This window comes from Abramis brama (assembly GCF_963993115.1).
Source record: "Abramis brama genome assembly, chromosome: 15".
NCBI lineage: Eukaryota > Metazoa > Chordata > Actinopteri > Cypriniformes > Leuciscidae > Abramis > Abramis brama.
Genome location: NC_139977.1, coordinates 16,331,353 through 16,347,088, shown reverse-complemented (window position 1 = coordinate 16,347,088; position 15,736 = coordinate 16,331,353). Strand labels below are relative to the sequence as shown.

The 15,736-nt window shown below is 40.3% G+C and overlaps 2 protein-coding genes across 2 annotated transcripts; one reads left to right on the top strand and one right to left on the bottom strand.

Annotated features, from left to right (window-relative positions):
- Positions 1-599: 599 nt before the first annotated feature.
- On the bottom strand, positions 600-1,944 carry fabp6 (fatty acid binding protein 6, ileal (gastrotropin)). The gene is made up of 4 exons (XM_084138308.1): positions 1,817-1,944; positions 993-1,168; positions 818-907; positions 600-735 (listed from the first exon to the last, which is right to left on the bottom strand). The coding sequence occupies exons 1-4, from the start codon at positions 1,881-1,883 to the stop codon at positions 673-675; spliced, it is 396 nt and encodes a 131-aa protein (XP_083994434.1). The 5' UTR covers positions 1,884-1,944; the 3' UTR covers positions 600-672.
- Positions 1,945-5,489: 3,545 nt separating this feature from the next.
- Positions 5,490-13,985, top strand: pwwp2a (PWWP domain containing 2A). Its single transcript, XM_084137021.1, has 2 exons — positions 5,490-7,526; positions 11,919-13,985. The coding sequence occupies exons 1-2, from the start codon at positions 6,448-6,450 to the stop codon at positions 13,852-13,854; spliced, it is 3,015 nt and encodes a 1,004-aa protein (XP_083993147.1). The 5' UTR covers positions 5,490-6,447; the 3' UTR covers positions 13,855-13,985.
- The last annotated feature ends 1,751 nt before the right edge of the window (positions 13,986-15,736 follow it).

Genomic DNA, 15,736 nt, shown 5'->3' with positions numbered 1-15,736 from the left:
TTAATTTTGTTCAGTCTGTGTTGTAAAAGGGCCGATTAGCAATTGAAGAAAAAACACTTAAGCAAAACATGGTCAGGTCGAAGTGTGAATAATTTTTGGTCCCAAAATTTTATACATTTTACTGGTAGTCCACTGTATGAAGAATTTTTGGGTTTAATACGTCACAGTTTACTTTATTTTGCGATCCTCACTTACATAAATTAACTATAGTCTCCTGCACCCACTATTAAAAAAATATCAAAATTATATCTGGTGTCTGAATAATTTTTGGTTTGATTGTATGTGTGTGTATTTGTTTGATTAAGAATGTCTCAATCTTGAAGAGTTACCTTGAAAAATCAAGCCTCTACCTGCTTGCTTTGTTATCATTAGTGTTTCCATAGGGATGCATTAAAAATGGATTCTTGTGTCTTTGTTAGAGAACTGCCTGTGGGGTTCATGCAGGATTTAAGTGTGGACTGCCCTCCAGTGGTGGTCATGCTGTCAGCAATCATTCTAATTTGATTAGATATTTCACCTCTTTATAAAGAGACATCATTAGATGCTCAGTTCATCATTTAATAGACAGATGTAGAGGAAAGATCAGGAGACAGTTGTCAGTTTAACTCATACACTTTATTGAAGTAAATTGGAGATCAGGGCAGAAGAGGGTCATTTATCTCAATAATAGAGTTAGATCTTCTTGCTGGTACGTACATAAACAACTGGACCCTTGGCGCTTGGCACTGTGGAGGTCTGTGAAGCAAAGCAAGGGGACTTTAGCTACTTTAGAAGAATTGCATATCATTTCATAATGTCTACAATGATAATACCTCACCTCCACCAGCTTTCCACCGCTGATCTCAGATGTATGGTGGTACTTGGGGAAACTTATGGCCAGCTTGGCCCCTTCCATGGAGACTACGCCCTGGTGAGGACAGATGAACATACTAGCATTAAAGAATCTCACTTAAGTTGGAGATACACAGTCATATTCACTTTCTATGCCATACCTTAAATTTCTTTCCTCCAACAGTCTCCATCTCACTCTCTTTGCCAACGATGAATTTGTTGGTCACAACGTGGTTATTTGGGTAGTACTGGATCCATGTGTAGTCCTCTCCGTTCTGGATGATTTCTGTCACAAGCTTGAAGTCATGGCCCTTCGAGATGACATCATCAGGGATACCTGAGGTGTGTAAGAGCGATCAGAATTTAGAGAACCTCAGTTTGTACTATCTGGCTTTTGTGGTGATTTTATTAAATTCACAAATTTGTAACAATAAACACTTAAGAAGACCACCCATATCAGCTGACAGTTATAATACAATTACCGGTAAATAAAATACTAATAAAGATAGGAGGTGAGGCTTGATTTCTTAAAGCATTTTTTAAGATTAAGATATTCTTAAACAAAAATATAATATGCACACATGTATATTCAAATTTAAATCTACACTCTTAAAAATAAACCTTTCATTGAACACTTTGTAAAATAACCATTTTTTCTTAGTGTGATTTTATACCGTTCCAGTATAAAGAACCTTTGTAAAATGGAAAATTTCCATGGATTTTAAAAGTTCTTCGTAAAACCATAGATGCCAATAAAGAACATTTATTATTTGGGTGACAAGAACCTTAAGACATGCTTGCAAATGATATGCAGGACAACATTTTCTTGTCCAAAGCAATTCATGGTACAAGGATCAGATCAGCCTGTGATTAAGTGGATGGAAGTGTGGCCTGAAATTCATGAATTTTTCGAGTAGTAACTCTTCCGCTGACGTTACCACCAGCAACACAACAAAAAATAGTAGTTTGAAAAGAAGCGGCTTACCAATCAGTTTGCAGAACTCTTCATATCCGTCCTGAGATTCGGTTTCCCACTTTCCGTTGAAAGCCATGGTTTGGGTGTTGAGTGTTGGTTGGAGATGAAGAGCGAGCTGAGAGCTGAGGTACTGATGGGTTGAGTTTCCTGCACTTATATACCCTACCGCTCTTCAACTCTGCCTCTTTTTCATAAAATTATGGGTACACCATCATCATAACCGAGCCATAAACTTTTACGATGGCCTCACAAAAGAGCAAGTCATCAAGTGCATGACCGCAAGGCTGGTTACCTGGGTAGCAATGATGTACCATACATGGGCAATGAAGAAAAATCAGTGACTTTTCCAGTACAGCTTATAAGTCTGTACAGTGTGATATAAAATTGGATATGGAAATAGCATTTGTCTTCTATAAAGTCTATTTATAACAAATAGATGATTAATGGGAGCAATATCTCTCATACTACCATATATCAACCAGCTACAAAATAGGTTTGCAGCTGTCGAGTACTGCTAGTACTGAAGGCAATCTGCTTTGACCTTGCTTTTGAAAGGAAAGAAAGCTCTTTATGTCAGACTGAACTAAATGTTCCAGTAGATAATGATTCATAGCCACACAAACCTTTCATACGTCTAGAAAACTGAAAGAAAAACATCAGGGTGTACACGCTGTTCTACAGTGACTATCCAATCCTCTTTTCCATTTGAGGATGGGATACTCCACACAAAGATGAAAATCCTGCCATCATTTACTCAACCTCAGTTCGTTCCAAAATGGCATGACTTCCTTTCTTCTGTGGAACATAAAAGAAGATATTTGGAATGAAAGTCAATGGGCTCCAGTGTTATTTGGTGTCCAATGTTTCCATAGAAGACAGAGAGTCATACAGGTTTTTGACAAGATTTCTATTTTTAGGTGGCCTGTCCTTTTAAGCAACTGAAATTCATCAATCAAAATGCTGGTATATCAGAAAAAAAAGTCTTAAAATTGATTATCTGGAAGTTTAAAAAGAGGGAAAGATGTGCCACAGGTCAATGCCCTTCAGCACATAAACCTCTGCTAGTTTCTCATAGAATACAGCTTTTGTTGCATCATCTCCGTTGACCTTGGAAAGTTTCATTTTTTCTCTTATGTTGAGATTTACAGATAAATTTCAGCTTCAAAGATCTCCACCCCTCACAAATCTAGCAGAATGATGAGCTGAAGAGAGAAAAAGCAGGATCAGAAGAGGATGAGATCTCTTTTTCACTTCCAGAGCTATAGCTGCAAGCTCTCACCTCTTAAAAAAGCACACGTTGGTTCTTGGGGAAGACAAAATGGTGCGACATTTGTCTTTGATTTAGAGATTTCTTTGAAGCATCAAAGGTCATTTGAGGATGAGATATTATCAGTGAAGTTGAGAATTATCATGATAGTTCTGCAAGGAAGATTTTTGTCCTTTTAAATATATGTAGGCCTATATATCATTATTTAGAAATTTAGCAGTAAAAGTAGACAAAATAGATTAGGAAAGTTGCTACATTAGCAAACTAGTATGGTTAAATGACAAAAGGAGGTACTTGGATTGTGTTGTCATAAAGAACATTTCACTCACATTATATGGTTTGATTGCAAACACTCGTTAAACTTTGCCTTTCGCAATAATTCACCAAGAGAATGGTTTAATAAATAAAAACCATAGTGAAACATAAACTTTTATAATGGGACTTGCCATTAACACCCGCCAACCTGACAAATGTGGGTGGATTTCAGCATTGGCGTCAGAATTTTTTTTATAATAAATTTTTTATTTCTTTTTGAAAAAAAAAAAGTGCAATGTAGAGTTGTCAAAAATATAGATTTTTCAATACATATTGATACTGAAATATCTGAAACGCTTTCAATACTAATTTTCCGCAGAATAGATTCACGAAACCAGCTGTGCTTTCTCATGAGTTGACACACAAGCCCTCCTCCCCTTCACTCACTCGTTCCAGTTGCTCTGGATGAATATTGTTGGTGTTACAGGGCTTGAATTTCAGCATGGTATTGCCCGTATTGTGCATAATTTTACTCTTTTCCCGCAGATTTTGTGCTGCACGCACATATATCCGCCTCTCCGAACTAAATTTAGTTGTTTTTTTTCTCTGCTTATTGCACTTAAACAGTCAAACACACACAAAATGATGTCAAAATGCCGTCTTGGCGAGTATTCACATGGACAGTCAGTTATGTTTTAAGTGAACGTAAACAGTTGAGAAAGAAAATGTGTAACAGTATAATGGGTCTGTGTGTCAGCCTAATATCCCTGCTAATATCCCTATAATATCCCTAATATAAAAATATTGTCAGTTTTCCCCCATGGTATCGATGTCAAAATTGTGGCCAGTGAAAATGCAGAGTGGCTAGTAACTTTTGGAAACCACTAGTCACAGTGGCTGGTGGTGAGCAAAAAAGTTAATGTCAAGCCCTGACTATACCTTTCTTGTTGAAATGTCTCATAGTTTGACAATAAATGTGTCATGTTGAAACAATATATGGTGACAAATCACTTCAGCAAAGAAATCTGATTGCCTATATTCTTTCTTTATAAAATCACAACAATTATCAAATAATTAGTATTTGATAATTCATATCTGATGTCATATATTAGTATTAGCCCTGAAAGCTAACTTCACTGAAAATCTACACACACACACACACACACACACACACACACACACACACACACACACACACACACACACACACACACACAAACACACACACACACGCACACACACACACACGCACACACACACACACACACACAAGCAAAAAATGAATTCACTGTATTGACTCCTTACACTACTGAGGTTTATCTTACCATAATGAAAGATGAAAGGTCAGTGCACTGATGATCAGTAGGTCATTACATACAATGACATGTAGCCGCTGGTTTAGATGAGCTTATCAAATATGCAAACGTTAGCTTCTGAGAACTACACACAGATAACACTGGTGCATACCCGTGTTTTATTGCGAAACAGAACCACCCTTTAGCTCACCAAATTCATTTACAAGTGAAATTCCATGAACCATTTTGAATAAAACTAATTTTATAAAAATGTGAATAAATCTGATTTTCTGAGGGTGTTTCCCACAGATGACATTGTTATTATGCTGATTTGTTCAGCATTTTGGCAAGTGTTATTTTATTATTATTTAGGCTATATTATTTATAGACTATAGGCTATTTATTAATAGCCTGATACTTTTTACATTTTCAGTTTTCATTTTAACTTTAGCGTAAAGTTTGAGTCATTTTGCTTACATCATTTTAGTAATTCATTCTAGTCCTTCAACTTTTTATTTTATTTCAGATGGTTGTCGAGGCCACATTTCTAATTTTCTAGATACTCTAACATTAAGTCTATATTTTATTTCATTTTGAATTTATTTAAATTACCGAAAACAATTGTTAGTAGTTTTACTTTTAGTTTTAGTTTTAGTTAACGACAACAACACTGGCTTGCAATAACAGCACTATTTTTTTTTTTTTTTTATTGCAGAACTTATACATGATCAGGAAAATGAAGCGTGGTTGTATCTCTTTCAATGAACAATAACAACAACAAAAAATAAAAATAAAATATTTATAAGTCTAAGGGATGAAATAAAAGAGTTAAATTCAGCAAGAAAAAGTGGAAAACGTAAAGGAGACAAGCCATTTTTATTTGTGAATGAAGAATTTTGCATACAAGATATAGAGATTAACAACATATTCAAGGGATGGCAGCTTTGGGTTTTCATAATAAAAGATAACCTCTTTAAGGATGAAGGTGTGGGTCACATTAGTAGGGCTAAAAACATAAGTACTTAAATCAGCTCGAAATGTATTGGTTATACTACAATTACAAAATAAATGAGAAGCTGTTTCTTCAACAAAACCACAAAAAGAGCAAGTTTCATCAATATCAGAATATTTAAAAACAGGATAGATTTTATGAAGGATTTTATAATGAATTTCCTTAATTTTGTTGGATAGGCCTACACAACATTTACTTGGCAAAAGCCATGCCTTTCTCCAATTTACATTTGTTACAAAAGAACCCCACTAGAATTTAACCCTTGGAGTAATCTTTCTCTTCATTTGAAAGATTTTGAGAATTTGTCTATTTGTCATCTAAAAGGTCAGCACCACCTAAGCGTAAAGCCGGATAAACACTGTTACCTTTGCTGGACTTAAGGTGATTTTTGCTTAATTGGGTTAAACCTGCTGGCATAGCTTTTATCAAGGTAGTATATTTCTTTGATGGAACTGGAAAGATAAGTTATGGATATTCAGAAATTGCTCGAAAGTTAAAATGTTACCAAAATCAAACAGCACTGTTTTTAGAATATAACAAATGGACCACACCAACAAACCCTGACGTATATACAACTCGACATCGCCCCTGGTGGTACCAAAGTTGTATCCTCATAATAAAGTATATTGACATAATATTAGCCAATCACAATAATGTTTCCAGGGATTTCCTTTGAACGACACGACCTTGAGCCAATCAATAACAACCGCACGTTGAAGCAGCTAATGGAAAGTGTCAGTAGTTGTAAGTGGGCGGGCTCTAATCTTATCAGGAGGAGAGGGCCAAGTAGTAGTTGCAAAGCGGAAAGAAAATGGCGGCCGTGGCTGCGGAGCCAGGAGCTGCTGCGGCATCAACAACAGCGGGGGACGGGGTGGAATACGAACCCGAGCCAGGAGAGCATGTGGTCGACCTAGAGGCACACCCCGTCCCGAAAATGGAGCTTTGTCACCAACCCGAGGATGTGGATGCAGTTCAGGAATGCAGCCAGGTCCAACTGGAAATCAGAAGGCCGGACCTTCAAGCCGCGGGAAAAGCCCTCGCTGCCCATGCGGACGGTGAGAGCACCGAAACGGGGGGTTCATGGGGCCGCTTGGACACTGCCGAGCAGCCCGTGCATATGGACTACAGGTGTAAAGGCGTTTCTGACTACGGGGGCTCCTTCTCGCCGAAGGTGGAGGCTGCAAACGAGGTCAGTCCTCTCGAATCCAGCCCCTGCCTTTTGCTCCCCAGCTCCATCTCAGACTCCCAGCACTCCGTGGTCTTCTTGCATTCCCTTCCCTCTCAGGTTCCGTCGGAGCCTGAAACCGGACTGTCTCTGGCTGTCGAATACGACTCCAATCCCGTGTCAAGCCACCCTACCGATCTGGAGTGTGAACTCATAGGCTTCACGCAGCCTGAACCGGAGCCCGAACCCGCATACGATGCTCTCGGGTCGGAACTCAAATCTCACGAGGAGGCTTTTCATGACATCCCACACCCCTCAGATCACCTGGACTGTCTGTCCAATGCAGAGGAGACCTCGCTTGGAGAATCGGTGGGTCAGAGCTGCATTAGTGACTTTTCTACTGTTTCCAGCAAGGACTCTCCGGGACTTCCAGCGGTAGTGAATCAGTCGCTCATCTCATCGGTAGAATCAGAAGAAGTGCGCTCGCATCCTCTTCATCATCCTCCTCATCATCAGAGCTTCAAAACGGACCTCAGCGAACCCGAGAGGGAGTCGGAATCGAAAGCCCCGGTTCTGTGTGCGGCGGAGGCCGACACGGCGGAGCGCCTGGTGCTCGGGTCCGAGGTTCGAGTCTCGCTGGATCACATCATCGACGATGCGCTCGTGGTGTCGTTTCGCTTAGGCGAGAAGATCTTCTCCGGGGTACTCATGGACCTTTCAAAAAGGTAAACACTATTTTGCGCAAAGAAATTTTAGTGTCCACTTTTACATTCAGCATACTTCCCAAAGTTGGCTTTCCTATGTAGCTGTCAAAAAGATGGAGTAAAGAGCGTCTTCATTACATTTTAGGTTATAAATTATCATTATAGTTTAAAGCAAACTGTCAGTATAGCTTGGAGTGTAGGTTAAGCGTGCAAGTTATTGTTTTTATCTGTCCTTTTTCATAGTTTTACTCATTTTATTCTCCTAAAATGTTTATGTTTATAAATAAACTGTATCATTTACTATTGTACATATGTTAAAGGGAAATTATTAATTGCGGCTGGTGTGACTGGCAAAGTTTTTTTTTTTTTTTTAAATACTATTTTAATCAACCTTTTTTATGTATAAATGACGATAGTAAAATAAATTTAAGTATTCCAATTCATAAAAATGACATTATACAAGAATAAACAAAAACGGTGTTGAAGTCTGCATGACACTACTATCACTGTCAGCTACACATATTCAGCTAAGTAACTAAGGCTATGTTCAGACCGCAGTTAAATGTGGCCCAAATCCGTAAATGTGGCCCAAAATCAAAAAAATGTTTTGCTCATATGTGACTGATCTGTTTTTCTCATGACAGGCTGAACGGCACAAACCACATGGAATCTGATCTTTTCAATTCTGATTTGTGCCACTTCCATATGTGATACTAGGCCTACATCCGAGACAGGTCTGAACAGTCATATCGGAATTCATGCGATTTTTACGTCACTAGTGCAACATTCGTCACAATTCTGTGCTCATCGTTGTCACTACATACTCGAAGTTATCAAGACAGCTGTGAAAGGTAGTCAGCGAAGGACAGTGATGTGTCAGAACTCACAAGTATCACAGTGACAGCTCTATATACAAGCAAAACACGAGGGCTCGTATTATACATGTTTAAAAACTCTTCTCTCTTTTTTCGCATCCTCGTCTTTGTTTTTTATATTGCCTGGTTTCCGCGGCAGATCACACTGTAAATAAACACGTAATCACTTACTTAAATGCTCTCAATGTTTACTTCTGTATGACAACGTGCTGTGTGTCATCTTTTTATCGTTCTTTTGCGCTTGCTGGTCAGTTCAGGACCATTATCTGTTCACACTGGAATCTGATATTGGCCACATTTAAAAAACACAAAAAATTGGATCTGAGCAATAAATCGGAATTGAGCACTAATGCTCGCAGTGTGAACGTAGCCTAAGTAGACACAAGAACATAAAAACCAAGGGGGAAAACAGTGTTATGCTGGTGATTAACACCCTACAAATTGCTCCCACAGTTTGTCTGTCTCAACACCCTTGTTCACAGGTTTTCTCTCAGTGTCAGATATGACTCATAGCTGAGCCCAATTTATAGTGCCATCCATGTGGCCTGCAGTGGGATCTCCAGTCTCTCAGTTCAGTTCTCACTTTAGATAAGTCAGCATGAAACATTCTTGTGATGTTACTGTGTAGGAAAGGTGTCTTGAAGAACCTGTCCAGCAACATTGTTAGGAAGTGGTCATTACATCAGCTGGAAATTATGGAAGATTTCTCTATGCTGATAGACCATATAAGTCAACCAATTAATTACACAGGCCAGGATTAGTTAAAAGCAAGATTTGCTGTGATGTGGTTTCAGGATGGAAATTATGCCGTGGGCATAGCCCAAAAATGCCCATCATCTTTAATCTAACACAGCTGACATAGACCAGGAATTACCCAAACGATTTCTCAGCTGAACCCCTTAGGCGTAAAATATTTACTTTAAGTACCCCCTGAGATTTCAAGTTAATATTTCAATAATTTAATGACTCATTCACATGTTCACAGTTCTATGAATTTGGTTAGTGGTCACATGACATGCAAGTACATGGATTAACTATTTAATCTTTTTTTTACTAATTTATTTATTTTGACTTTATATATGGACTTTAAAGTGGACACAAGACTCTTCTAAGTTGATTGTGTCTCAATCCACATATCCACACTGGTATTTGAGAAACCCAATCAAACTGAATAATAATACTGTTTTAACTGCAACTAAAAACAAAGACAGAAAAAATATTACTGTGTGAATTACAATTGTACTGTAAAAAAAACAAACAAAAAAACAATTATGGCTTTAATTAGGACAGTAATTTTACACTACAAGTTTCAATAATATTTATGTCTTAAATCAGGGGTGCGCAATCCTGTTCCTGGAGATCTACCTTCCTGCAAAAGTTCAGCTCCAAACCTGATCAAACACAACTGAAGCAGCTAATTAAGATCTTCAGGAGATCTTGATAATTTCAGAAAGGTGAGTTGGATCAGAGTTGGATCAGGGTTGGATCTGAACTCTGCAGGTAGGTAGATCTCCAGGATTGGGCGCCCCTGTATTCAATTTTTCACATTCAAAAGTTAAAACCCTCAAGCTTTTATATTCGGGGGAAACACTAGTGAAATGCTTTAAACTTCTGTCCTCAAACATATTGGATATTATGTGAATATATAAATAAAGTAAACCAAGTGCACGTTGCATACACTAATGCAAGTTAGCTGTGAACCAAGCCGATCTGAGCTGCTGAAAACACCAGAGCACGAGCTGCCCACCCTTCACTTTGAAACACGCAGCGCATCAGACTATACAGTTGTTTAATTAAATCATTAGCATTTGATTAGCATTAGCAAATCATTATATCACTCTTTTATCTGATTCTGGTTTTAATTTCCTTCACTCTTATTTTGATTTCCTTTTTATATTTAGATGTAAAGCTCTAGAAAGGTGCTATAGAAATAAAATTACTTGATTTAACTATAATTAATTATCATTCCACCAACTCACAAACCCGCTTTAGTTCCCTCACAAACTCCCAGGGGTGTTTGGGGAACCCTGACATGGCAGACCACTGTTTTAAAGTAATATTCTGGATTTAAAAGTTAAGCTTAAAACCTCCATTGTACGTGCTTGTTTTTTTATTTGTACAGACTGTGGGATGAAATTAAATGATGTTCTGTACTTCACAGCATGTCACAGATGTTGCTATTGAAGCTTAACTTAATTAAAGTCTTTGTATTCATCTAAGGCCCCCAGCATTGGTATTTTGTGCTCTAACATGTTAATGATGAAACGTGTTACAGCTCTAAATCTCAAACAGAAGCAAAAATATGTTCTTAAGTGTCACTAGCTCAGCTGATTTCATGCTTCCTGTGAGTAGGGCCATCTGTGAGAGTGTGGAAAAACTCAAACGTCCTTTCTTCAATTTCCATTTAGTCTTTAATGGTTTCAGTGTAATTGCTCATATTTTGGAGTGGTGACAAGATGTACATAGATGGATATTCATTCTATAATTGGTTTAAAAACAACTAATGTCCTGGGTGTGGAATAATTTCCTTCTGAAGGTCCCACTTTTCCTCTGTGATGTAACAGCCACAGTACATCAACTGAACTTGAACACAGTCAGTGTCATGGCGTTGAAGTGTTTTGCCAGACATACTGTCCAGTTTATTTTTAGCTTACGCTCTTGAGTGCTTTCTTAATTTGCATTTTTCAATGTTAGGCCATTCCCAGTTTCAGTTGCAAGTCAGGAACAATGTATATTCCTCTGACATTCAACAGATCACAGACTCAACCCATTTTTTTTTTAAGGGAGAGTACTTCATTGTCACAGTTTTTTACACTCTCTTATTCTACACCACAGTATCAAAATCACTTGCATTTTGACAAATTCATTGTACTTTTTTATGTAGTGATACAGATAGACAGGTGGCGATTCACTTCTGAAATAAGCTGTATGGTTAGTACTTTACTCTGCAGAATTTGAATTATTAATTTTTATTGTAGAGTAAGTTCTTCTTGGCCCAGAGTTGCATTTTATCTGTTGCTGTACTTCTACTTTGACAGTTAATCATCATTCTTCCCTTCTGTAGTCATAAATACAGACATGATATATAAACCTAAAAGGTTTTTTGTCCCTCTATTGAAAGTCCAGGTTACCAAAACTGAAATCCATTTGAATCAAGTCAGTGGTTTTAATCCATGTCTTGTGAAGATATAATTTAAATGAAACCAGTACAATAGTGTGACTGATGATTAACTTTTTTTTTTTTTTTTTTTTTTTTCAAAATAATGATTTAAAACTCTCCAGAGTAACTGCAAAATTACAAAGGAAGACTAGGCTATGAATGTAATGCTTTCAGACCTCAGAGTAACTTTTCAGTTCTATGACTGAACAAACAACTCTGCTACATTTTGTTGTTGCATATTAGTATCCATAATCTATTAGTAGTAATCCAGTATCTTGATATTTGTGTTTAGATTTGAGGAAACAGGGATTAGTTAGATTAGATTTACTGTTCTGTTCAGTTTAACCTTAGTGTCTTTTCTCATCCTCTGTACCTCAGGTTTGGACCTTATGGGATTCCTATAACTGTGTTCCCCAAGAGAGAGTATAAGGACAAGCCAGAATCTATGCAGCTGAAGACGGAAGCATTCCAGTCAGAGACGGATAAGGGTGTTGCTCAAGGAACTAGTGATGCCCCAATTAAGGACCCTGTGGATGCCCCGGATGCCCCTCTGAAGGACCCTGCTGAGACTCCTGCAGCACCCCAGCCCTGTCCCAACCCTCAACCTAACCCATGGACCTCAAAACCACCTCCTTTGTTTCAGGAGGGGGCCCCTTATCCACCTCCATTGTTCATCAGGGACACCTACAACCAGTCGTTACCTCAGCCTCTACCCCGCAAAATTAAGCGGCCCAAGCGTAGGCTGTATCGAGAGGAGCCCACTTCTATAATGAATGCCATCAAGCTCCGACCAAGACAAGTTCTGTGTGATAAATGTAAAGGGGCTGTTGTGCAAGGGGACAAGCGTGAGACACGCAGAGGCCCCATTTCCGACTGCCGGAGTGACGATGCCAAAAGACGGCGTAATGACAACGTGACGGCAGCTGCTGGTAAGCGGCTCCGTAGTGATCCACGTTCTGAAGAGAAGGGCCGTAGTACTGATGGGCCCAAACGGCAGGGTTCAGCCATACGGGTGTCATCATCCACCGCCTCTTCTCTGGGCCATAGTCAGGTCAAAGGTGCAGCTGCAGGGAACAAAATGGTAAAGGGGGTGTCCACTACAACAACGTCCTCGGCCAACTCTCGAGTGCAGCTCAATGCCAAAAAAGTGCTTCAGAGCAAAAATGTTGACCACTCCAAAGTACGAGAGGTGCTGAAGATGGCCAAGGCTCAGAGAAGACAGAAAGAGACAGTCACAGGCAGTAGCGGAAACACCAAGGCCATAACCAGGGCCGCAGCCCTCCAGGAAGCCCACCAGAAGGTCCACTTCACCCGGCGACTGCAGCAGATTAGCGGAGGTCGAGGTTCCAACCCCCTGCCGCCCAGGATGCGCATCAAGCCCCAAAGGTACCGTAATGAAGAGAACGATTCTTCCTCATGTAAGCCGCCTTGCTTGGAGAAAGTGCCGGGAGGGGGCCGTTTACCACTGCCTAAGCCAGCCGTACCCCGCTGCACCTCCACACGCTCCTCCTCCTCCTCCTCCTGCTCTGCTAGCCAAGTCACCACAGCTGTAGAGCCCCAGAGGCCAGACAAACCGATTGAGTCCCCTCTCAACCAGGCCCAACCCGATCCCCTCCCAGCTCCAGAATACAGGGAACCCCAGGCTGAGACAGAGGAACAGGAGGGGCGGGAGGAAAAGCGGGAGACGCGTGGGAGCAAGGCTGGTAACCTAGTGGTCTACATGACCCTTAACCCCAGCCAGCCCGACTCCTCTAGTACATCCATGTGCAGCATCGATAGTGCAGATGACTTAAAGTCATCAAACTCCGAGTGTAGCTCTACCGAAACGTTTGATTTCCCCCCTCCTGGTGATTTGCGTTCGGCCCCTGCCCCTGGCACATCCTCTGCTTTTGCCTCTGCCTCTCCCTCTGCTCCTAAGGACGACAAAAAGCGCAGTAAATCCCTCAAAGCTACCGTCTTTTCCAAAAACGTCACAAAGTGCGTTACCCTGGATGGCAGGACAATTTGTGTTGGGGACATTGTTTGGGCCAAAATCCTTGGCTTCCCCTGGTGGCCCGCCCGCATCCTAGCCATCACAGTGAGTCGCAAAGATAATGGGCTCTTAGTCAGGCAGGAGGCCCGGGTCTCTTGGTTTGGGTCGCCCACCACTTCCTTCCTGGCCATTACTCAGCTTGCCCCGTTTCTAGAAAACTTCCAGTCTCGCTTTGACAAGAAGAGAAAGGGCCTGTATCGTAAAGCCATCACTGAGGCTGCCAAGGCTGCCAAGCAGCTCACTCCTGAGGTCCGAGCCTTGCTAACTCAGTTTGAGACGTGAGGTGATATGTCTTGGTAAGGTAGGCAAAACAGGCAACCGAGTTGGCCCTGTACCCCTTCTGACACATCTCAAACTTTGCTGTACCCAGTCAGCTTTCAGAGTGAAACAGAAAAATGTCAGCCAGGCAACCAGGACTAATTTATTTTTGTTGAGAAGGCAAGAGAAGGGGATTGAATTGAACGGTTTTCATGTTAAGTATCTAATGTTCGCCCCTATGTAACCAGTCTTTTGATCTTTTCATATCATCATACCTTTATTATAATGAAAACGGATGACAGAGATTTGTAGGAAAAGGTTTTATGGGTTCTTAAGTGGCCACAATATTTCAGTTTGCCTTGAACTGAGTTATTCTTGGTCACTGTCTGCTGTTAAAGATCCCTGTAAACATAACAGCAAATGCTCTCAGAGTGGAATTTTTATTGAGCTTAAATAGCTTTCATGAAGAATTAGGCATGTGAAAAATATCTGCTTGAACCCATTCTCAAATGATTACCAACTAAATGGTGGCCCTTACAAGTCGATTGCTACTCTATCCGCATCCCTTACTTAGCACAGTTAATGCTTCCTTTTGTATGATCAGAGGAAGTGTTATAGGTTCACAGTGTCAGATCATTCCTGCTGCATTTAGTTATTTTTTTTTTTAATCATCACTACAGTGTTTCTAGACAGCGTCTCTGTCCAATCGCCCTAAGATTATATGAGCTAAAGTCTTGGAATTCAAGTTAGACCATCCTTTAATTGTTTTCTTTTATTCCGGAAGTTGTGTAACTGTAAAAGTTGACCCTGTTGGGTAGAGTGCCTCGCTCAGGTAGAAAAAGGGACTTAATTGGTGCTGATCTTTCTCAGACGTTCTGAGACGACTAATCCAAGTTCAGTGATCTGAGCAGACGGCTGTTGATCTGGGCGTGGCTCTTGGCCAGCCGTGGTTGTGCAGCCAGTCGAGCTGCCGTTACGGGGGGAGGTGCCGATAAGCCGAAGTCACCTCAAGTGCCACTGTGAGGAGAGCACAGCGACTCTGTAAATGCAGAGAGTACCACCTCAGACACGGAGAAACCTGCCAGCCTAACTGTGCATCCTCTTTCCCAACCCCTTGCAGCTACAACATCTGCTTCCCAAGCTCATTCCTCCCTAATCTACTTGCCCTGTTCGCAGCTTTTTTTTCCCCCCTCTTCCTCCACTTGTTTTGCTCCCTCCTGCCGTTGTCATGTTTGTGTCTTCGACTGCTTTTTATATATCTGATTATGGCGAAAATGTTCCTGTTGTTCAGCCAACCCACCGACCACCCCGACTGTCTTTGCATGGATTTGGGAGTGCATACATGTTAAATGGAATAATGAGCATTTGTAATGGTTCCATGTGTTTATCCAATTTAGGCATATCACATCACGAAGCAAAGTTTTGATGTAGCTGCAGTGGAATGCAAAACTCTTTAACTTGAGTTCTTTAATTAACTCGATTAAAACACTTGTCCACTGTGGTGTCCCGCTGCAAAGTGGGACATTGGAGCACAAGGCAGCAGTTCTCATGTGTGATTGTTCGTCATAATTATGGGCCTCTGGCTGGTTTAGTTGTTCAGTGATTTGTTCCGATGCCAGTATTCATTGTCTCTCATCTGAAATGTTTTGCTAAGGATTATTGTGTTTTAAATTTATTTGTTGTGCTTGAACTTTATTTTCTGTCATTTCACTATTTGCATAATAGGTCTGAAGGTCTAGAGTACACATTTGTATGTAAAACTGTTCGAAATGTATTTTACCTGATTGATTGATTGATTGGAAGATGAAAGGCCTGGATCTTATTTCAATGCTGAGAGCCAATGATTTTATTTGTGTGGATGAGCATTATCTTTTTTCTTGTCTGTAATCATGGTTCTGTCCTTGCA